General features: G+C 46.3%; 1 protein-coding gene and 1 long non-coding RNA gene across 5 annotated transcripts in view; one reads left to right on the forward strand and one right to left on the reverse strand.

The window, feature by feature from the left end:
• Nucleotides 1-21,632, forward strand: part of LOC311269363 (rho guanine nucleotide exchange factor 12-like) — a 35,160-nt gene extending 13,528 nt beyond the window's left edge. For 2 of the 4 annotated variants that reach the window (XM_084373471.1, XM_084373474.1), the window contains 31 exons: nt 678-788; nt 881-994; nt 2,404-2,517; nt 2,690-2,788; nt 4,125-4,235; nt 8,279-8,377; nt 8,470-8,512; nt 8,628-8,733; nt 8,833-8,961; nt 9,058-9,090; nt 9,362-9,476; nt 9,779-9,884; nt 10,039-10,269; nt 10,544-10,688; nt 11,255-11,424; nt 11,506-11,652; nt 11,746-11,831; nt 12,203-12,328; nt 12,742-12,856; nt 12,936-13,036; nt 13,114-13,191; nt 13,333-13,408; nt 13,812-13,979; nt 14,546-14,633; nt 14,999-15,079; nt 15,179-15,270; nt 15,596-15,943; nt 16,070-16,279; nt 16,631-16,827; nt 18,049-18,121; nt 18,209-21,632. In XM_084373471.1, the coding sequence (XP_084229597.1) occupies nt 678-788; nt 881-994; nt 2,404-2,517; nt 2,690-2,788; nt 4,125-4,235; nt 8,279-8,377; nt 8,470-8,512; nt 8,628-8,733; nt 8,833-8,961; nt 9,058-9,090; nt 9,362-9,476; nt 9,779-9,884; nt 10,039-10,269; nt 10,544-10,688; nt 11,255-11,424; nt 11,506-11,652; nt 11,746-11,831; nt 12,203-12,328; nt 12,742-12,856; nt 12,936-13,036; nt 13,114-13,191; nt 13,333-13,408; nt 13,812-13,979; nt 14,546-14,633; nt 14,999-15,079; nt 15,179-15,270; nt 15,596-15,943; nt 16,070-16,279; nt 16,631-16,827; nt 18,049-18,121; nt 18,209-18,222 (3,726 nt within the window). In that variant the 3' untranslated portion in view covers nt 18,223-21,632. The remainder of the gene's footprint in view (nt 1-677; nt 789-880; nt 995-2,403; nt 2,518-2,689; nt 2,789-4,124; nt 4,236-8,278; nt 8,378-8,469; nt 8,513-8,627; nt 8,734-8,832; nt 8,962-9,057; nt 9,091-9,361; nt 9,477-9,778; nt 9,885-10,038; nt 10,270-10,543; nt 10,689-11,254; nt 11,425-11,505; nt 11,653-11,745; nt 11,832-12,202; nt 12,329-12,741; nt 12,857-12,935; nt 13,037-13,113; nt 13,192-13,332; nt 13,409-13,811; nt 13,980-14,545; nt 14,634-14,998; nt 15,080-15,178; nt 15,271-15,595; nt 15,944-16,069; nt 16,280-16,630; nt 16,828-18,048; nt 18,122-18,208) is intronic. The other 2 variants (XM_084373473.1, XM_084373472.1) reach the window with 2 other exon arrangements.
• On the reverse strand, nt 21,294-23,820 carry LOC311269365. Its single transcript, XR_014624083.1, has 2 exons — nt 22,115-23,820; nt 21,294-21,712 (listed from the first exon to the last, which is right to left on the reverse strand). It is a non-coding gene; the product is annotated as an uncharacterized lncRNA (long non-coding RNA).
• Between the last annotated feature and the right edge of the window lie 584 nt (nt 23,821-24,404).

Here is a 24,404-nt window from a genome sequence, read left to right on the forward strand (position 1 = left end):
TACACACGTAGCCGGGTATTTTTAAAACCGAATATCTCCCCCCCTCCGTTTATAAAATAAATTTTATCCACACTACCTCGTTTTCGAAAAAAAACCCTTCCACACATAACCGAACATCTGCGTTTTCAATCACACTGACGGGTGATCGCATGACAGTGGACTGCCCCTCGATATGAGGACGTAATAACTCCGACAGCGACAGGAGTGAGGACCGAGACATACGGAAATTGTCACGCAATGTTATCCGTCGCCTGTGCTCTTGGAGCAGAAGTTGGGCTTGTAAAATCAAAGAGGTAAACAGCGCCTGCACAATAGTTAACACCACCACAGTTTTCAAGGCACTCGGAGCCATGCTTCTGCAGTTAACAAAGGTCGCACGTTTGATGTCAGAGCAGATTTGTTGTTGTTTTGGCGCATGTTGTGACGTTCGAAAACGCAAAACTCCGGTTATCTCTGTCTACACGCAAATGCATAAACGGAGTATTCGCAAATCTTCACTTTGCCCGGAGTTTTTTTAAATATTCGTTTATGATGCGTTTTCATGTGGATGACAGGTCCAAACGTAGAAAAATATATTCGTTTTAGCAGATACCCGGCTACGTGTGTACGGGGTCTCAGTCTTTATCATTGAAGTCATGTACAGATTAGATCAGCTCCTCTCTTCTAACACACTGAAGGTGAAGGAGGACGAGTACAGCCGGAGCCCTCGACCCCATCTGCTGAAGGAGATCCAGGAGGTGAAGAAGAACATGTCAGTGCTGCAGGAGCAGATCAGAGCAGCAGCTCAGGTTCATTCATATGAACTCATATCATCGGTCTCCTCGGTCCGGGCCGTCTCTACAGAACCTTCGTTACATAAATAAATTGTTGTGTGTTTCAGGACGGCGCCTCCGGGTCCAGGAGTCCTGAGGCTGAGGACGGAGACGCTGGTCCTCGTCTGAGGGATCACGCCTCATCGCCACAGGGTGACGACGGGCCGACGGCCAACAGCTCTGTGAGTATCAGCACAGATCAGGAAGTACTCGAGTAAAATACTTAAAGTATCTGATATTAAATGTAGTTAAGTATCAGTAAAGTAACTGATCCATATATTTACATGTATAAACTGTGAGTCAGCTGATCGTCACAATCACTGTTTTAATCTGATCGATGATAAGATCGATTAATTTAAAAATGATGCAGCATGTAATCTGTAAAGTAACTAGTAACTAAAGTAATCATATAAATGTAGTGGAGTGGAAGAAGAAAGAGCCAGAAATGGAAATACTTGAATTACTTTAGGTGTAATTTAGTACAGTACTTGAGTAAATGTTGTAGTGGAAATTCTCCTTTGTGATTCTCCGAAGACTCAGCGTGATGAATCAGATCTCTTTACTACCTGCAGCATGGAGAGAAGAGCCGCAGGGTTCTGGCCCGTCTTCCAAAGGTTCTGACTTAAATACAAACAGAGTGGGGTTACAACATTTCTTCCCACAACAATGACCTCCTGATGTTTGGTTGATCATGTCTTTCCCAGGACAGTGACCCTCTGATGCTTTATTCGAATGTAAATGTCATGTACCATCTTCTGCCTGTAACACCTCAGACAGACAGAAGTGCCTCTCGTCTGACTCCTGACCCTCCTCCTCTCACATCCTGATATGGTCTTTACAGTTCACTGCTTACTGAATGGAAAACTGTTTAATTTCTCACAATGTACTTAGTTACATTCCATCACTGTGACAGTCCGTGTTCTGAACTACATTACCCAGCAGCCCTCTGTCCTGTGTCCAGTGTGGTTTATTTATAGTTTTGTTGGTCGATGTTTTAACTGTTAATCAATTAATTAGTTGTAAAAAATGAATTAACAGCAGATTTGAAAATTAAATAATGAATTGTTTAATTAATTTATCAAGTAAAAACACTCACTGGTTCCATCATTGTAATCAGAGTATCTCTCTGTCTCAGTTACAGTTCATATGTTTGAGTTCTGGACTGTTGGTCCGACAGGACCAGTTATTAGATTCTGACAGTTTACAATCAAGTCATCAGAACAGTGGAACAGTTTGTGTTTGACGTCGTGTTCTCGAGTTTCACGCAGGGTTTTATGAAAATAACTAAAGTTCTGTAGATCAGTGCTTCTGTTGACACGGCAACATTGTTATTATAATAATGATAATAATAATTAAGAATATTATTTTGTCCACAAAGTAACAAAGTGTGTTGTTATAACAAAGTGTGATCTGATGTTCATCCAACAGGAAGTCTTCTGACTCAGCTCCTATAAATACACATGAGACTCCAGTCAGCTCCAGACTAAACAATCAATCTGACTTAAGTGTCGTGTTCTTCTGAGTGTGTGTATTAATGTGTGTGTGTGTGTGTGTGTGTGTGTGTGTGTGTGTGGGTGGGTGTGTGTGTCAGACACACTCAGACAGTCCTGTTTGGAGAGAGACGCCCTGTCAGAGTCCAGACGTCAGCCGCAGAGACGGACTCATCTTCAGACCATCACCTGACACTGAGGACCCACCTGACACGGTTCACACACACACACACACACACACACACACACACACACACACAGATGTGTTCATTCCTGTGGTGTTGTTAAATCTTCTCTGTGAAGACATTTTGAAATTGTTGCTGTCAGTGTGTTGACATGCATCAGTGGTTCTGTCAGTGTGTATAACTGGGCCCATCTGTCACTCAGGACTCCAGTGTGCAGTGCATTGTGGGTAGCCCTCCCTACCTCCTCCACCCTCAGATCATCGGAGCAGAAGACGACTACTTTGACTCTCAGCAGGAGCAGGTACCTGAAGACGTGTCTCCAAGCTGATTGGGTGTCACATGATGTTCAGTCTGTCTGAACATTTAAATGTGACAATAAATACAAACGTCATAGTTTTTATTCTGAATCCATCAAAATCATCATCAAATCAAAGATCAGTGATTCTCTCAGAAGTTCAGCCTCATCTGCAGACAACACAGCACTTAAAGATGACACAGCTGGGTTAGCATTAGGGCATAAATGACTTCAGATTTTTTCAAGTCGACTTATCTGTCAATAAAGTCGAAGTCGAGTCGACAAGTCGTTTGATGACGTCATCACATTGACACAGCGGAGGAACACCTCCATACATGGGATGTGTGTCTGGCCCACAGCCGGAGAGTTTTAAAACCAGGAAACAGCTGATCACAGCAGTCCATCACTTCAGCCGCGGACGTCAAGATGAGCAACTGGAAAGTCGCTGAGATCCGGGAGGTGCTAGCGTCTCCTCGGTCTCTGTAGCTGACAGCTAGCGGACACAACCAAACAGCTAGTAGCTGCTGTCAGCTTGTAGTGTAGCGGCAAGCTACGAACGGTCGCTACTTTCAAATTAAAAGCCCCCCGCTAAGAACCCAGTTCTAAAATCCAATGGGGTGCAATGTAAAGCTCTTGTTTTGAAGACAAATTCGTTGTCACTGTTCACGGCCCAAAAAAACCCCCAAAAAACACGACTTGTGGACCACTCTCAGGGGCCGACGACTTGCGCCACTGACGTCGACGCGTCGACAAATCGGCTTTTCTGTTAATGCCCTAGTTAGCATTAGCCTGCAGCTAGCTTAGTGTTAGCCTGCAGCTAGCTCAGCATTAGCCTGCAGCTAGCTTAGCATTAGCCTGTCGGACATGTTGGTTTATTTTCTTCAGAGATCCTTTATTGATTTGTTTATGAAGAGGGTTCACTCTGGACAAATAAGAGAAACTGAACTTTGTAACAAACTGAATTTCTCTCTTTTGTGGTTCATTGTTGACTCACTGAAGGCTGCTGTTTGTTGTTGATTTCTGGTGAATATTATTTGAACTTCAGGATAAAGTCGAGCTGTTGTTGTAAAGTATCGTTTGAAAGACGAGTTAATCATCAAGCCAACGACCTGCTGGTCTTTATTGATCCAGATGACATCGCTGTCACAGCTGAAAAATATGCTTTATTCAAAAATGTAATGAAATGAGGAGCTTTGAAATTGTGGATCGTTTGGAGAATTGTGACACACCTAAGAATAACGAAGCTTCAGGTCTACACTGATATATAATGTTACTTTAAACATCTGGACACAGAAGACAAACTGATGACCTCATCTCATCACTTCATCTCTCTGTGTGTCAGATTAACGGAGAGTGCAGCTCTTTCCAAAGCGTCGAGTTGTTGAAGTCTCGGCCGGCTCACCTCGCTGTCTTCCTCCATCATGTGGTCTCACAGTTTGACCCTGCACCTCTGGTACACACACACACACACACACACACACACACACACACTGACTAGCCTAATAATAACCATGCTATTAATCTGGTCAGAATTCTGTGGACAACCTGAAAAAGACATAAACTTCTCCTGTTACTCCGTCTTCAAAAGTGTGTCAGTCTGTTTTCATGAACACTTTGATCCGGATCAGAACAAATAATCAATGTTTCCATTTTTGTTATGTAAAAAGTTCCCAACAGTCATACTTGAGTAAAAGTAAAGATATGGTGTTAAAATATTACATTGGTAAAAGTGAAAGTCACACATATGAAGAGTACTCGAGTAAAAGTCTTAATCTGATATTAAATATAGTAAAGTATCAAAGTATCAGTAAAGAAACTGATTCATATATTTACATGTATGTATAAACTGTGAGTCAGCTGATTGTCACAATCAGTTTTTATCTGATTGATGATAAAAATCAATTAATTTAAAAATGATGCAGCATGTAATCTGTAAAGTAACTAGTAACTTAAAGCAACTCTAGGTAGTTTTTCGACCTTAAAATAATGTTTCTAAACTCAGTTAAGTGGTAGAAAAACGGTTAATAGGATGAATGGTGACGTCTCTGCAGCCTGAGGGGGGTTCGCTTCGCGGCACTTTGCTGCGCTTCGGCGTCCTGTCTGGACCTGGCGTTACACTCGGTGGCGCGAGCTGAGTAAGAAATGGGTTTCAAGACTGATGGGGACCTATCCTTCATGCTACTGGATTTGTAAGTCATATATTACATATACATATTTATTATCTTACCGACTTTTACTTTGAGTTGATTTGTTGTTATGTGGTGTTCATTGGGGCTCTATTTGTCCACAGTTAATAACCGTAATAAAGCGAACTACCTAGTGTTGCTTTAAGTAATTAAATATATATAGTGGAAGTTTAAAGTGGCAGAAAATGGAAATACTCAAATAAAGTATAAGTAAACCTCAAAGTCGTGCTTGAGTAAATGTACTTAGTTACATTTCATCAGTGTGTCAGTGTTCTGACCCACATTACCCAGAAGCACTCTGTTCTGTGTCCAGTGTGGTTTATTTATAGTTTTGTGTTGGTTGATGCTTTAACCATTTATTGATGAATTTGATTGTAACTTTAATCATTCCAGTAAAAACACCCAGGTTCCATCATTGTAATCAGAGTATCTCTCTGTACAGTTTAGATGTTTGAGTTCTGGACTGTTGGTCCAACAGGACCAGTTACTAGAAGATTCATTTCACTTTTTTATTACAGTTTACAATCAATTGATCAAAACAATGAAGAAGAGATGAATCAGTCATTTGTGGTCAGGTGTGAGGACGGATCCCTGTGGGACCTCACTGTGGGACACCTCACTGTGGGACCTCACTGTGGGACCTCACTGTGGGACACCTCACTATGGGACACCGCACTGTGGGACCCCTCACTGTGGGACACCGCACTGTGGGACCTCACTGTGGGACCCCTCACTGTGGGACCCCTCACTATGGGACACCGCACTGTGGGACCTCACTGTGGGACCCCTCACTGTGGGACCCCTCACTGTGGGACCCCTCACTATGGGACACCGCACTGTGGGACCTCACTGTGGGACACCTCACTATGGGACACCGCACTGTGGGACCTCACTGTGGGACACCTCACTATGGCACACCGCACTGTGGGACACCTCACTGTGGGACCTCTCACTGTGGGACCCCTCACTGTGGGACACTTCACTGTGGGACCTCACTGTGGGACCCCTCACTGTCGGACCTCACTGTGGGACCTCTCACTGTGGGACCCCTCACTGTGGGACCTCACTGTGGGACCTCTCACTGTGGGACCTCACTGTGGGACCCCTCACTGTGGGACCCCTCACTGTGGGACCTCTCACTGTGGGACCCCTCACTGTGGGACCTCACTGTGGGACCTCTCACTGTGGGACCCCTCGCTGTGGGACCTCACTGTGGGACCCCTCACTGTGGGACCTCACTGTGGGACCTCTCACTGTGGGACCTCACTGTGGGACCTCTCACTGTGGGACCCCTCACTGTGGGACCTCACTGTGGGACCTCTCACTGTGGGACCTCACTGTGGGACCTCTCACTGTGGGACCCCTCACTGTGGGACCTCACTGTGGGACCTCACTGTGGGACCCCTCACTGTGGGACCTCACTGTGGGACCTCTCACTGTGGGACCCCTCACTGTGGGACCTCTCACTGTGGGACCCCTCACTGTGGGACCTCTCACTGTGGGACCTCACTTTGGGACCTCTCACTGTGGGACCCCTCACTGTGGGACCTCACTGTGGGACCTCACTGTGGGACCTCTCACTGTGGGACCCCTCACTGTGGGACCTCTCGCTGTGGGACCTCACTGTGGGACCTCACTGTGGGACCTCTCACTGTGGGACCCCTCACTGTGGGACCTCACTGTGGGACCCCTCACTGTGAGACCCCTCACTGTGGGACCTCACTGTGGGACCTCTCACTGTGGGACCCCTCACTGTGGGACCTCACCGTGGGACCTCACTGTGGGACCTCTCACTGTGGGACCCCTCACTGTGGGACCTCTCACTGTGTGACCTCACTGTGGGACCTCACTTTGGGACCTCTCACTGTGGGACCCCTCACTGTGGGACCTCACTGTGGGACCTCACTTTGGGACCTCTCACTGTGGGACCCCTCACTGTGGGACCTCACTGTGGGACCTCACTGTGGGACCTCACTGTGGGACCTCTCACTGTGGGACCTCACTTTGGGACCTCTCACTGTGGGACCCCTCACTGTGGGACCTCACTGTGGGACCTCTCACTGTGGGACCCCTCACTGTGGGACCTCACTGTGGGACCTCTCACTGTGGGACCTCACTGTGGGACCCCTCACTGTGGGACCTCACTGTGGGACCCCTCACTGTGAGACCTCACTGTGGGACCTCACTGTGGGACCTCTCACTGTGGGACCCCTCACTGTGGGACCTCACTGTGGGACCTCACTGTGGGACCTCTCACTGTGGGACCTCACTCTGGGACCTCTCACTGTGGGACCTCTCACTGTGGGGCCTCACTGTGGGACCTCTCACTGTGGGACCTCTCACTGTGGGACCTCACTGTGGGACCTCTCACTGTGGGACCCCTCACTGTGGGACCTCACTGTGGGACCTCACTGTGGGACCTCTCACTGTGGGACCCCTCACTGTGGGACCTCTCACTGTGGGACCCCTCACTGTGGGACCTCACTGTGGGACCCCTCACTGTGAGACCCCTCACTGTGGGACCTCACTGTGGGACCTCTCACTGTGGGACCCCTCACTGTGGGACCTCACCGTGGGACCTCACTGTGGGACCTCTCACTGTGGGACCCCTCACTGTGGGACCTCTCACTGTGTGACCTCACTGTGGGACCTCTCACTGTGGGACCTCACTTTGGGACCTCTCACTGTGGGACCCCTCACTGTGGGACCTCACTGTGGGACCTCTCACTGTGGGACCCCTCACTGTGGGACCTCACTGTGGGACCTCTCACTGTGGGACCTCACTGTGGGACCCCTCACTGTGGGACCTCACTGTGGGACCCCTCACTGTGAGACCTCACTGTGGGACCTCACTGTGGGACCTCTCACTGTGGGACCCCTCACTGTGGGACCTCACTGTGGGACCTCACTGTGGGACCTCTCACTGTGGGACCTCACTCTGGGACCTCTCACTGTGGGACCTCTCACTGTGGGGCCTCACTGTGGGACCTCTCACTGTGGGACCTCTCACTGTGGGACCTCACTGTGGGACCTCTCACTGTGGGACCCCTCACTGTGAGACCTCACTGTGGGACCTCTCACTGTGGGACCTCACTGTGGGACCTCTCACTGTGGGACCTCACTGTGGGACCTCACTGTGGGACCCCTCACTGTGGGACCTCACTGTGGGACCTCACTGACCTGAAACCAGCTCTGTGATGACATCATGTGTGTTGCTCTCTATTAACCAGAGGATGAACTGATCCCTGACAGTAACATGATAACATGATAACATGATAACATGACGTGTTGTCGTCTCCTCTCCTGTCAGCTGTGTTATCTCTACGCTGACATGCACAAACACACCAGCTCCAAAGAGAGCCGGCGCTTCTTCGTGGAGTTCCACTCTCTGTTTCTGGACCGAACCGCCGTACGTTACTCTCTTCATTCATCTTCATCAGACTTCTGATTCAGTGCTTTATTTATTAGTAGATGTTATTCTCGTTCTGTTTCTGGTTCCAGAATCTTAAAGTGCCGCTGCCAGAGACGATTGCAGCTGAGCTGGGTGAGAGACACGGGACGAGAAGTCTTCTCTGCAGTGGACGGACATCAGTGTGTGCAGTGATTTCATTAAGCGTGTGTGTGTGTGTGTGTGTGTGTGTGTGTGTGTGTGTGTCCAGAGAAGCGGAGGCTGGAGCTGATCCCAGAGGAGCTGTGTAAACAGTACACTCAGGTGTTACAGGACACACTGTTACCTGACCTGCACAGGAACCTGGATGACTTCAGGTAACACTCACACCTCCAATGATGTCACCTCCTGACACACATGTTTTTATAATATCTCTGCATGTTGTCCTGTGTGTGTGTGTGTGTGTGTGTGTGCAGACAGAAGCGCAGTATGGGTCTGACTCTGGCTGAAGACGAGCTTTCTAAACTGGACTCTGAAGGAAAAGAGGCTTTAGAGAAGGAATGCTGCTGCGCTGAACACATCCTGTCTAAGATCGAGGATATCCTGTGAGCACACACACACACACACACACACACACATGTACATCACTTCCTGTACTCCCTGTGGGAATGTGTGTGTTAACCCTGAGCTGTGTGTTGCAGGTTGACATCTCAGCCCACAGAAGAGGAGAAGTGGTGAGAAGACGTCTGTCTGTTCAGACTGATTCACACTAAGCTGCATGAAAATACCTCAGAAGTCTCATGAATGACAAATATGATGTGTGTAACATAAAAATGACCATGAACCATGAGCTTTGCTCACCTTTCATGAGTTAAACAATTTATCCAGCAGACACCTTTTGTTTCCCCACCAAAGTCCTGATCATAAAGATCAGATCATGAAGATCAGATCATGAAGATCAGATCAGATGTTACAGTTACTAACGTGGTTCCTGTGATGTTGCAGTCAGACGATGCAGTATGTGATCCTCACCTATATGAAGCACCTCGGGGTGAAGGTGAAGGAGCCTCGAGGACTCGAACATAAACGAGCTCGTATCAACTTCCTGCCCAAGATTAAGGTCAGAACACACAAACATGCTTCATCATGCACACACACACACACACACACACACACACACACACACACGTGTCACCAGTATCTGTGCAAGTCTCTGGTTAGCTCATCTGTTTAACCTCGCTAACAATATCAATCAATCAATCAATCCAGAGGTCAGTGTGTGTCTGTCTCAGCTGAGTGACAGCTACATGTTACCTGTGTGATATGAATACTAACGAGGTCTGTGTGTCATCAGATCAAAGACTTTATGATGTTTTCAGTCACACTTCGCTGTCCTTCATTAATTATTATATTAACGAGCAGAAGAGCATCAAGCCTGAGAAGGAGGGTGAGGAGAAGGTGAAGAAGCCTCGATTTCCCAACATCCTCGGCCCGCCGCGGCGTCTGAGCAGAGTGGACTCCACATCAGGTGAGGACAAAACAAACAAACACGTCTTCCTTAAATATATCGTTTTAAAGTGCCCCAGTGTCTTAATGCAGAGTGAGGAGACAAGTGAGAAACATTAAAATATCACGTCTCTGTGGACATGTCTATGTGGACATGTCTCTGTGTCCGTCCACAGTGGGTAAGGCGGTGGAGCTGAACAAGCAGCGCTCTCCGAAGCAGCTCCCTCAGCCGACCTTCGTCTCCGATCAGTCGGACTCTTCTTCATCGAGTTCTGGACGGACTCGTGGAACCCAGCTGAGTGAAGGATCAGACAGCAGCAGCCAGGTTCTACCTCCCACCACCTCCCCCACACACAGCTCACCCAGTGGACAGACCTCAGACACCAGTGGACAAGACTCAGACTCCAGTAAGATGATATAACTGTAGTATGACAGCAGGTCACAGCTGGAAACAATCAATCAAAGTGATTTTATTTTCTCAAACGGTTTCGTTTGAATATTTTTTAGATGCCTGAAGAGAAAAAAAACTTTTCTTTTCGAATCAAAAGTTAAAAATTAATAATGTTGTGAAACTGAATATTTTTGGGGGATTTTAGACAATAATGAAAAATTCATGATTATTTGAATGGAGTCTGGTGCAGCACAGGTTAGACCTGACTGTCTTTGCTCTTTTCTCTCCAGATGTGTCTCCGTTCTGCCTCCAGTCCAGAGCAGGTGAGGGTCTACAGTCTGGAGACCACCAGGACGAAGTCCCCAGTCCCACTCAGTTTGACTTCAGTTCTTCTAACCTGGAGCAGCTGCAGGAGGAAGACCAGGAGACCTTCAGGTGTTTACAGGGTTTGATCCAGACTCTCAACAATAAATGTCACTTTTTTTAGCAGAAGAAACAATAATAAACAAGACAGTCAAATATCTCCACAAACACTGTTTCATGATGCCTAATAATTAATATTAATAATAATAATAATAATAAGGGTTAATAATACATTTTGTATTCTAGAAGGAGCTAACAATGATTTTCATCAATAAATAAATCTGCTGATTGTTTTGGATTTTTTAGTCTATAACATTTGTTCAGCCTGGTTGTATGAAGATATTCAGTTTACTGTCACATAAAGACATTAAAGCTGTAAATCAACAGGTTAGATGTGTGTTTGTCAGGATAGTTGTGTGTTGGTGAACTGTTGCGTGTCTCTGCTGCACTTTGAAGCTTTAACAGGACAAATAATTCATGACAGTCAGACAGTGAATTTTATTCAAATAAACTGTACATGATTTATATCACAACACTTTTTATGTGTTTGATCTTTTAGTTCATAAAGATCAGCAGACAGACGTGTCACCATTTACTGAAATCTAACGTCCCTCGGTCTGTGTCCGTCCGTCCGTCAGCAGGATGGAGGTTCAGTGTGCAGTGTCTCCGGCTGATGTCCAGAGTGAAGACGACCAATCAGGAGAGGTGGAGGGTGAAGAAGATCCTCTGAACTGGCAGAGTCTGGTCAGCAGAGGAGTCCTGGAGAGTCTAACACCTCAGGAGATCAAACGACAGGAAGTCATCAACGGTGAGTCCACTGCTCAGTGACATCATCAACAGTAACACACAGTACATCTCATTATATATGTAATGATGTCTGCTCCCTCAGAGCTCTTCTACACTGAGCGTGCTCACCTGAGGACGCTGAAGGTGTTGGACTGTGTTTTCTACCAGAGGCTGAACAGAGACGCCATCCTGCCTCCAGAGGACATCAAGAGCATCTTCATCAACCTGGAGGAGATCATCCAGCTGCATGGTAACACACACACACACACACACGCGCACACACACACACACACACACACACACACAGTAACAGCAGCATGGTACCGACTGTTTGTCTCCACAGTTTCCGTCACAGAGCAGATGACTTCCATCAGGAAGAGGAGTGAGACCTCTGTGATTGGACAGATCGCTGATGATCTGCTGGCCTGGGTGAGAAAACACTCACTTCATACAGGAGGAGGATTAAATTAACATATCATTAACATAATACTTATAAAATCATTAACATATGGAGCCAATAGGTGCCTCACTATGCTGTCAAATAACTGGAGAGTTATTGTGACTCTTTCTCTGCTGATCTTTGTCAAATAATCCAAATTCTTATAAGTTTTCAGATAAAAGCATCTCAGCTAACATCCTGCAGGACGCAGCCGCTTGATTGTTTAACTTTGCCAAAAAAGTTGACGCAATTATAATTTCATAAGTGTGAGCTCAAGGACGACAGCTGCCGCTAACAGTGAAGACATTAGCTCAGTAAATGTAAGTGTGTGTGTGTGTGTGTGTGTGTGTGTGTGTTCCAGTTCAGCGGTGATGAAGAGGAGAAGATCAAGAGAGCCGTGGGAACATTCTGCAGTAACCAGCCGTCTGCTCTGGAGCTCATCAAGAGCCGAAAGAAGAAGGACCAGAAGTTCTGTTTGTTCATGCAGGTCAGAACCAGAACCAGAACATGACCAGCAGACAGGAAGCTTGGGCTCATATTTTGTGGTTTTGATGATTTACACCAGAAACCAAGTGATGTTTGTGTTCTGATGGTTCTGAATTGATTTTCTCTTCAGTTTTCTGTCCTCAGTTTTCACAGCAGGTGACATGAAAGACAGATAACCAATAATCAATAATCACACTTCACATCTGTTGCTGTTCTGAATCATCCGGTCCAGGTGTTTCTGTTCTGAATCATCCGGTCCTGGTGTTTCTGTTTTGAATCATCCGGTCCTGGTGTTTCTGTTCTGAATCATCCGGTCCTGGTGTTTCTGTTCTGAATCATCCGGTCCAGGTGTTTCTGTTCTGAATCATCCGGTCCTGGTGTTTCTGACGTCTCTCCTCCTCTTTCTCTCTCCAGGAGGCTGAGAGTAACCGTCGGTGTCGCCGGCTGCAGCTCAAAGACATCATTCCTGTAGAGATGCAGAGATTCACCAAGTATCCTCTGCTGCTAGACAACATCGCCAAGTACACAGGTATCACCTGCACAGGTGTGAGTCTGACCCAGTTCATACATGAAACAGCTGGTGGTCATGTTGGTTCATGTTCCTGCAGCAGACGGAGAGGAGAAGGAGAAGGTGAAAAGGGCCGGAGAGTGCTGCAAACAGATCCTGAACCACGTGAACCAGGCCGTCAAAGAGGCCGAGAACAAACAGGTGAGATATAAAACAAGTCGAGTCAGAACCACATGTACGTTTGCACACAGAACATCTGATGATATGTTTGTGAACAGAGGCTGGAGGAGTACCAGAGGAGGTTAGACATGTCGTCACTGAAGCAGAGTGAAAACCCTCTGATCCTCGAGCTCAAGGTGAGAAACTACTTTACATCCCTGATCCTCTGAACGTACAGCTGGTTCTGCTGGGACAGAACCATGCAGCGTCCATTTTATCTTTAACTTACATCCATCATAGAGCTGATGGGTCACTGACCTGTGTGTTGATTCTGGTAGAATCTGGACCTGACCAAGAGGAAGATGGTGCACGAGGGACCACTGTCCTGGAAAGTCAATAAAGACAAGACCATTGGTAAAAACACACACACAAACGCGGACACACAAACACAGGCACAGCAGTTTGTATAACATTTAATAACAGTATTATTTGTGTGAATGAAGAAAAGAAAGTTCAGATAAATATGTATGTATATAACCACAGACAGGTGTAGTTGACTGTATATAACAACAGACAGGTGTAGTTGGCTGTATATAACCACAGACAGGTGTAGTTGACTGTATATAACCACAGACAGGTGTAGTTGACTCTATATAACCACAGACAGGTGTAGTTGGCCTTATATAACCACAGACAGGTGTAGTTGACTCTATATAACCACAGACAGGTGTAGTTGGCTCTATATAACCAAAGACAGGTGTAGTTGGCTCTATATAACCACAGACAGGTGTAGTTGACGGTGAGTGTGTTGTCTCAGAGCTGTACACCATCCTGCTGGAGGACATCCTGGTGTTACTACAGAAACAAGATGAGCGTCTCGTCCTCAAGTTTCACGGGAAGAACGTGGCGAGTGTCGCCGACAGCAAACACACCTTCAGCCCTGTCATCAAACTCAACACGGTCCTCGTTCGCCCTGTGGCTACTGGTGAGAACGACACTCACACACAGTAGTTTTAATTTATATTTTATTATTTAATATATTTGTGGTTTAATAAATGAGTTCTGTAGCTGCACTGCTGGAGGGACGGTGACAACAGTCCAGCAACTACCGGACATATGTCTGTGAATGTTTGAGCAGATGTTAATGGTCATGGTCATGATGAAGAGTGTTGTTACACTAATTAGGACGGTGAACTAATTACTCACTATCATCGATGTCATTGTGTAAAGCTGCTGTGTGTTTTCTTAAACTTTGAAAAATGGTGGCTGAAATAAAATAATAAGAGTAGTTGAACCAATCAGAAGTGTTGAAGTGTGATCTCTGGTGTGGCCCTGTAAGGCCACAGTTCTACCTCCAGCAGGGAAATCTGGAGGGTAAAACATTTAGACCGTTGTCCTCTACAGGTTCCTCGTCCCTGAGGACACTTCCTGCAGCAGAAATCACAGCGTTACTGTTTGTGCATCACGTCACTGTTCTGAGTTTGTGTTCATTGCTTCCTGTGTGTACAGTGTGTATGAAGTTGTGTGTGTATATGTGATGTCACATTACAGACAACAAGTCGTTCTTCGTGCTGTCCATGTCAGAAAACGGAGCTCAGATCTACGAGCTGACGGCTCAGACCGTCTCCGATCAGAGGACGTAAGTGACGTACAGTAAACACGACCTCAGCTCAGCTGTCAGCTTCTTATACTCTGTCAGAACCCAAGCTTTATTGATCTGAAGCTGACGGACACAGGCAGCAGGCAAAACAGTAGAGACGAGACACAGGACTGACATGAGAACAAAAACAGACCAACCTATAAAGAGACGGTATTTAAACACACAGGTACTGAATACTGATGGGACACAGGTGAGCAGGACACAGACAAAGACAGGAAGTGGACAGTAAAACATTACACATGAGGACATAATAATAATAATAATAATAATAATAATAATAATAATAACTAAAAACCCAAACAAAGACATTTATGTGCATGTTGTTTCCTCCTGTTGTCCACCAGGTGGCAGTGTCTCATCACTCAGTGTGCTGACGCCATGAAGGCCAAACCTCAGCACAGACACACAGCTGCAGCTCCATCTGAGTGAGTGCAACACACACACACACACACACACACACACACACACACACACACACACACACACACCCTGATCCTGTTGTTTTCCTTCACTGTGTGTTTCAGCGCTGAGAGAGACGCCATCGACATCATCAAACACAGTTTACCAAAGACGAGCAAAGATCCCAGTGAGACGACAGGAGGCGTCACTTCTTCAGGTACAATCATCGACTTATTCATGATGACTGATCATCATTAAAGTCATTGATCAAGAAAAACACTGATCACAACGTTCACAGCTGTGATGCTGCTCCTGTTTTTATCATCCTGACTGAGTATCTTTGATTGACACTGATGGTCCAACACAAACACACAAAAAGTATATTTAAATATAATGATGAAAATAATCTTCAGCAGCGTCACAAACAAACTTTATCTCTTTATAAATGTGAAGGTGAGAAACCTTACAGCTGTAATAGTTTTACATGAAGTTTTAACATTTTATATTTTAATTAAAACCCTTTAAATATGATTTTTTCACAGATAAAGACGTCACCTCCTCTCCAGACATTCACACTGTGCCCAGTCTGAACCCGTTTGACGGCCTGAAATCAGAAGACGAGGAGGACGAGGGTGTAGCAGACAGACAGGAGGAAGAGGATGGTGTAGCAGACAGACAGGAGGAGGAGGAGGGTGTAGCAGACAGACAGGAGGAGGCGGAGGGTGTAGCAGACAGACAGGAGGAGGAGGATGATGAAGAGGTGGATGAAGCAGAGCTGGAGGCGTTTCTGGACGGGCAGCTGGCAGAAAGTCTGTCCCATCAGGACATCGTTCTAGAAGAGAACAACACGTTCAGTCTGTCCTCTAAAGGTGAAGAGGCTCTCAGGACATGTAAGTCTCAGGTTAAAGTCTCAGTCCACCAAATTACACAAACAAACTGTCTCACCTGCCACAGTGTTGAGCTCTGCACACAGTTTGGTATCATCTACAACACCAACACTTTTCTCTGTGTGGTAGTGTCCATGCTGAAGCAGGCTCTCTTCAGCCACCTGATGAGCAGAGAGACCGACGAGGACACGGAGGACACCAGGCAGAGTGGGGCCCCTGAGCGTCAGCTGTCCGGGAGCCCTGAGGGGCCCTCGGCTGCGTCTGACGAGAGCCCAGTTAAAGACGAGCTTCAGTTTCAGACGGGACACAGCGAGCTGTCAGAGACACCTGAACGCAATGGTGAGAAACTGAAGGATTAAAGGAACAGTTCAACTTTTATACATCAATACAACACTCATGTCAATGTCTGTCTATAAAGGCTAGTTAGCCAGTTAGCTTAGCTTAGCTAAGCATGAGGATTGGAGCCACCTTCAAGTTTTTACAGTTTTTATTCAGACTAAAAAAACGAGACACAGTGTGTTCGTTAATGATCTTTAGAGGTGCTGCTGGCTGGACAGAACCAGGCTAACTCTTTCCTCCTGCTTCAAGTCTTTGTGCTAAGCTAAGCTAACAGACAGATTTGAGAGTGTGGTTTGAACCTAAACTGTATTTAATAAAATGTTGAAGAACTGTCTTCTTGGTCTCCATCAGGAGGTTTTGTGGTTCTGGATTTGGGCGGAGGCTCTGAGGAGAGCAGCACTGACGATGATGGAGGAACAGGAAGTGACATCGACATGAGGAAGCTGCTTTCCTCCTCCTCACAGACGGGGGGCAGCGGAGGGCCCAACCTCAGCAGGCAGCTGATGACTCACCTGCGCCTCCTGCAGGCCGACCTGACGTACCTGAAGGTAGATATGTTACAGAGTGATGATGGAGACAAACTGCTTCCTCTGCTCAGCATGATGAGTATGTTTCTGCACAAAGCCACACAAAACAGCACAAAATGTTTGTTTTATGGTGGCTGGGCAGTGTTGAATGCTGGGAAATCGAGTCCCCAGTAATTCTCAAAACACCAACACGCTGCTGTCAGAGCGTTATTATGGTACTCTAACTGTTCTGTACTACAGTATAACTACAGTAAAACTACAGTACAAATACAGTACAACTACAGTACAACAACAGTAAAACCACAGTACAACTACAGTACAACTACAGTACAACAGCAGTAAAACTACAGTACAACAGCAGTGAAACTACAGTAAAACTACAGTACAAGCTTTACTGCTGCTGTACTGTACTCTCAGTGAAACTACAGTAAAACTACAGTACAACAACAGTAAAACTACAGTACGACTACAGTACAACAGCAGTAAAACTACAGTACAACAACAGTAAAACTACAGTACAACTACAGTACAACAGCAGTAAAACTACAGTACAACTACAGTACAACAGCAGTAAAACTACAGGTAGTTACTGTAAAGAACGACGTCCTCACACGGTGACGGTGGGTTTATTTTAGTGTTTAACGAGAGCTCGTTACTGTTGACAACATTTATCTCACATCACTACAAATGTTATTAAGTAATAATGAACCAGAACATTTGATGAGGTTTTGAACTTTGTCCACTTTTCTCTCTGGACTGGTTGTAGAAGGTCTTGGCTGAGATGCCAGCCATCTTGTTTTTGTCACCACTGGATGACAGAGTCCATGAAGGAGGACGACAGGTCTGCGTTAGGCAGAATGAAGTAATGTCCCCATGTGAGGACGCAGCGTCTCAGGAGGTTCATGTCACAGATTAAACAAAGAACATCAGCAAATAAGAGTAAATATCATTTAAAATAAAGAGCTTGCCATGTTCAGATGATGAAAACAATCAGGGATCCTTCTGTTTAAACAGTGATAACATTTATTATCATTTTCTTAAATGTACTTTTAATTTTGTGTTTCACTGGAAATGTCGGCTGAATCAAACCACTAAAGCCTCATGACGGGCCAGCTTTGGTCTGCAGTCTTTAAACCCGAGTTTAAAGCAATGATCAGAACTTTATGATAGCTTGGTTTGAACACAGGCAGCCTGCTGTGTGTGTGGACCACAGTCACATGATGATGTCATCATGTGTTTCAGGAGGTGGAGATGAAGTACAACGAGCTGCGACAGACACATAGCGACCCTCCCACCAACTCAGACGACAACACCGGTGAGTTCAGCTCCTCTCCGTTTCATCATCATCGTCTGTTTACATCCACAGTGTTAATATAATATTTAACAGTGTGGTGTCTTTCAGAGGGGATCCAGTGATGAAGGACGTCCTGCTGTCTCTGGGTCAGAGCCACCCGACATGATGTTTTCTCCTGGATGATCCTCCAACATTAAACTCTGATGTCGTCCAGAAACAGAAGCTTCATGTCTGAGTGAGTTTAATGTCAGCGGACGATGTTTTCATCATCACCAGGACTGTCCCACTGTAAAGACTCCTCAGAGAGACGCTGTGGGACGTTCACTCATTCACTGTTGTAATATTATTAGTAAACTGAAGTGAAACACTGGAGACATGACGAGGACAGACTGTGAGGTCACACAGCAGAGACACATGAAGACATGAAGACAGTGAGCAGGACGGTCCTCTGAGGACCTGCAGCTGTATCGTCTCCCTCAGGACTCGCTGCTGTTAGCTTCATATTAAAGTCTGTGGTGCTGGTTCAGCTCAGCCTAGTCAGACACACTTCATTATTCTGTAACAGCAGCTGGTAAGTCCTCTCTCAGCACATGGATCAGAAACATCCGTTCTTTATTTGTCTTTAGCCTAGCTTAGCATAAAACTGGAGCTGAGCAGAAACAGCCAACCTGAACACTTTAAAAAACACCTGACAGCACCTTTAAAGTCCACTAACACTCAGCGTGTTGTTTGTTTGATCAGAACACAAACAGAACTGTAAAAATATTCTGGTTCTTGTGGGATTTTCACTGGACAGACTCTCTGAAACCATCTTAACATTTATGTTTCCGTACGTTAACGTTAATTAATGTTAATCAGAGAGCTTCAGAGGCCTTTTATAGACGTGCTTTTCAAAAGGCTAGCTCTTTCCCTTTACTTCCAGTCTTTATGCTAAGCTAAGCTATACCTGTCCTGATACAGCTCAAAACTAAACCCACAGACACGAGTGTGATGTCAACCTTCTCGTCTCACTCTCAGAAGAAAGCAGACTGTGTTTAACTTCAAGTTCATGAATAAAACTATTTAAGAATAGTCATTAGAAGTTTGTGGGTGAAATCTCACTGACAGTCTGAACATCATGACAACAGATTTACAATAAAAAATAGTCCTTTTAGAAGTTAATCAACAGTTTGACAGTAAGTGTTTGTTTCTGTTTGAATGTAACAGCACAAAACTGAAACACTGTTCAGCAGCTGACTTTTAAATTTCCTATAGCACTTGAATGTAACATAATATCCAAACTGTATGAACTTCACCAGATTTCAGACAAATCTAAGACGTCTTACATTCCTGAGCAGACAGATGGAGGTGAACACAGAACCTCCTTCACATGTTTTTAAAATTGACATGTTTCAAATGGAGTATGGCAGCAGGGAGAACAGACGAGGACGAGATGAGCAGTGATGACTGATGAGTGTCTGAATCTGAATCTCTTCTGTGTTCAGTAGCTGACAAACTGCAGCTGGAAGAACGATTCTTCATGTTTTGTGTCTGCTGGAGTTTTTCTACGAGCACCGTCACATGTTGACGGAGTGATGTCACGTGTAGACGGAGTGACGTCACGTGTTGACGGAGTGACGTCACTTGATGACGGAGTGACGTCACATGTAGATGGAGTGACGTCACGTGATGACGGAGTGACGTCACATGTAGATGGAGTGACGTCACATGTAGACGAAGTGATGTCACTTGATGACGGATTGACGTCACGTGTAGACGGAATAACGTCACGTGTAGACAGTGACGTCACTTTTAGAGAGTGACGTCACGTGTAGACGGAGTGACGTCACGTGTAGACGGAATGACGTCACGTGTAGACGGAGTGACGTCACGTGTAGACGGAATGACGTCACGTGTAGACGGAGTGACGTCGCGTGATGACGGAGTGACGTCGCGTGATGACGGAGTGACGTCGCGTGTAGATGGAGTGACGTCGCGTGTAGACGGAGTGACGTCACGTGTTGACGGAGTGACGTCACATGTAGATGGAGTGACGTCACTTTTGGACGGAGTGACGTCACGTGTAGACGGAATGACGTCAATTTTAGACGGAGTGACGTCACGTGTAGACGGAGTGACGTCACTTTTGGACGGAGTGACGTCACGTGTAGACGGAGTGACGTCACTTTTAGAGAGTGACGTCACATGTAGACGGAGTGACGTTACGTGTTGACGGAGTGACGTCACGTGTAGACGGAGTGACGTCACTTTTAGAGAGTGACATCACGTGTTGACGGAGTGACTTTTAGAGAGTGACGTCACATGTTGACAGAGTGACGTCACGTGTTGACGGAGTGACGTCACATGAAGATGGAGTGACGTCACTTTTGGACGGAGTGACGTCACTTTTGGACGGAGTGACGTCACGTGTTGACGGAGTGACGTCACTTTTAGAGAGTGACGTCACATGTTGACAGAGTGACGTCACGTGTTGACGGAGTGACGTCACATGAAGATGGAGTGACGTCACTTTTGGACGGAGTGACGTCACATGTAGATGGAATGACTCCACATGTAGACGGAGTGCCGCACATGAGGACGGAGTGATGTCACGTGTGGACTGAGTGACGTCACATGTAGACGGAGTGCCGCACATGAGGACGGAGTGATGTCACGTGTGGACGGAGTGATGTCACGTGTGGACGGAGTGACGTCACATGAGGACGGAGTGATGTCACTTTTGGACGGAGTGATGTCACGTGTAGACGGAATGACGTCACTTTTAGATGTGACGTCACGTGTAGACGGAGTGATGTCACTTTTAGAGAGTGACATCACATGTAGACGGAGTGACGTCACATGTAGACGGAGTGACGTCACGTGTAGACGGAGTGACGTCACATGAGGACGGGGTGATGTCACGTGTGGACGGAGTGACGTCACATGTAGACGGAGTGCTGCACATGAGGACGGGGTGATGTCACGTGTGGACGGAGTGACGTCACATGTAGACGGAGTGCTGCACATGAGGACGGAGTGATGTCACGTGTGGACGGAGTGACGTCACGTGTGGACGGAGTGACGTCACGTGTGGACGGAGTGACGTCACATGTAGACGGAGTGCTGCACATGAGGACGGAGTGACGTCACGTGTGGACGGTCTTTCAGAGTGAAAGTGACATGAAGTGATTTTCTTCCACTCAGCTGAGTTCAGTCTTCACTTCTTTCACATCATCAGACACTAGAAGCAGTTTGTGGTTCGTCAGCCTGTTTCCACTCCAGGTACAAACACCTGCCTCTGACATTCGGGCCGAACACAGACGGCACCGACCACGTTAACAGACCATGAAAGAATATAAGAACACAAAGGATTGTTTTGGACTGTTTTTAATGTAAAGAATTATAATGTACATTCTGAGTGTATATCAAAGCTTCTGTTCAATGTTTTAACACTAATTAAAAGATCCACCAACATTTATATTAACTGTTTAATCAAAGTTTGATTATGTTGTTACTAACCTGTGAACATGATAAACTGAAGGAAACACTGAAACACGACTCGGTTCTGTTGGTTGTTCTGTGATGTCATCTTGAACCTGCTGCGTCTGCAGCTCACACTCTTCTATCAGCACACTTAAAGCAACATGAAGTAGAAATTGGCAATTTGTATGATTTTTGGTAAATATAAATCCCAGGTGTAACAGTTTGTCAGAGTGATGTAGGTGCTGACTACAAACACAAGTGATGACATCATAACAATGCGACGTGTTGATGTAGACATGATGCTGTGACACAGTTCACACAATCAACACAAACCACAGCTGAGAAGAAACATCAGCATGAAAGTCACCACACAACAATGTGATGTTAGCACAAAGAGTAGCTTCATGTTAGAGTAGCATCATAACATCATATATTATGTAAGGGATAATGTAGGCCTATAGTTCGGAGGTTGTTATGGAGAAATAAACCCCGACAGGTTGTATATCCCGCTAATTACACGGCTTACGAGTGAAATAGATAATAAATAATCACCCGCAATCATTCAGCAGCGACGAGGATTGGTCGGTAAAGTTTTCACTTTCAAGGCCGGTGTTGTATCGAGCTCTGTTTCCTCGTCGAGATGTGTCTCCCCTGGTCCCGCCCCCGTCCGAAATGGCCCGAAGGGCGAAGGAAGCGCGCGTTTACAAAAAGCTCGCCCCCGAGCTGTTGTGCTCGTACCACAGAGGCCCTGTGGAGAGAGCTGAGGTTCAAAACTGACTTTGTTTAGCGAGTTTTATCTGAAGATGTTGTATTGCAGAAGTGAAATCCAAATTTCATGACTGTCTAGTTATATTTTTAAACTGGGACAACAGCACATATGTTTGTGTTTTTATGTCTTTATTAACACAAACAACTACTGTTATTTCTATCAATAAAAAATATTATATTTGTGAGAGACTTTTTATTTTGATATTATGGACTTTTGGAAGAAAGTCTGCTCATTCATTTATAGGCTAAATATAAATCGCTATTTTATCTTATTACACGGCTCTATTGAATGCTGCTCTCTGATTGGTCCATCGCTGCGTTCTACGGTCTGTTATTTCTGTATAATGACCGTCGTCAAGTATAACAGACCGTTGCTAGGGACGGCGCTCTGATCCGCCCCTGCAACATGCAGCAACATAAGCAAGACAGCGCCGCTGTCCAGCTCCTCTCTCAGGCCCCGAAAGTGAAAGTGAAAGTTAAAACTTTACCGAGCAATCCTTGTCGCTGCTGAATCATTGTGGGTGATTATTTATTATTTACTTCAGTCGTAAGGCCGTGTAATAAGCGGGATAATGTATAGTTAGTCTCCATAACAACCTCCGAACTATACATTATCCCTTACATATTTGTCTTAAATCCAGCTCCATTATAGCAGGTAAAGTACATCCTGACAGCTGAGTGTTACCGTCAGATACTGTTCCCCTCTGTTCAATATGAAAGGAGGCTCCCGCATCTTTCAAATTCACACTGCTGACTTCTTTCCCCACAACAGATAAGTCCTGTGATTTTCAGGCTGACATCATTAAATTTGACCATTTAAAACAGGGGGAACGCATCCTGACTCTTACCGACAGACACTGTTCCCCCTCTGTTCAATCTCTCGACCCTGCATATTTCGGACGGGGGCGGGACCAGGGGAAACATCTCGACGAGGAAACAGAGCTCGACACAACACCGGCCTGAGAGGAGCCGGACAGCGGACCTTCTTATGCCGTGGTTGGTGTAACGCGTTCAAAGTCCAGCTGTCGTGCTTATGTTGCTGCATGTTGCCAGGGCGGATCAGAGCGCCGCCCCTAGCAACGGTCCGTTATACTTGACGACGACGCAGCGATGGACCAATCAGAGAGCAGCATTCAATAGAGCCGTGTAATAATAATATATGATCATATATTATTTATATATGTTATTTATTATTCATATATGTATTAATATCAGTGAGTTTAATTCAGCCTGTCGTCAGAGAATCATCAGATCTGATCCACCAGAGGGCAGCAGAGAGACTGAACATCATCACAACCTCCTCCTCCTCCCACACCTCCTTCTCCTCCTCTCCTCCTCCTCCTCTACCTCAACCTCTTCCTCCTCTCCTTCTCCTCTCCTCCACCTCTTCCTCCTCTTCTTCTCCTCCACCTCCACCTCTTCCTTCTCTCCTTCTCCTCCACCTCCTCCTCTTCTCCTCCTCTTCTCCTCCTCTCCTCCTCCTCCTCTTCCTCCACTCTTCCTCCTCTCCTTCTCCTCCACCTCCTCCTCCTCTACCCTCCACCTCTTCCTCCTCTCCTCCACCTCTTCTTCTCCTCCACCTCCTCCTCTCCTCCACCTCTTCCTCCTCTCCTTCTCCTCCACCTCCTCCTCCTCTACCTCCACCTCTTCCTCCTCTCCTCCTCCTCTCCTTCTCCTCCACCTCCTCCTCTCCTCCACCTCTTCCTCCTCTCCTTCTCCTCCACCTCCTCCTCCTCTACCTCCACCTCTTCCTCCTCTCCTCCACCTCTTCCTCCTCTCCTCCACCTCTTCCCCTTCGTCCTCTCCTCCACCTCCACTTCCACCTCCTCCTCCTCTACCTCCACCTCTTCCTCCTCTCCTCCACCTCTTCTTCTCCTCCACCTCCTCCTCTCCTCCACCTCTTCCTCCTCTCCTTCTCCTCCACCTCCTCCTCTCCTCCACCTCTTCCTCCTCTCCTTCTCCTCCACCTCCTCCTCCTCTACTCCACCTCTTCCTCCTCTCCTCCACCTCTTCCCCTTCCTCCTCTCCTCCACCTCCACTTCCACCTCCTCCTCTCCTCCACCTCTTCCTCCTC

This window comes from Pagrus pagrus (assembly GCF_965226575.1).
Source record: "Pagrus pagrus genome assembly, chromosome: 14".
Taxonomy (NCBI): domain Eukaryota; kingdom Metazoa; phylum Chordata; class Actinopteri; order Spariformes; family Sparidae; genus Pagrus; species Pagrus pagrus.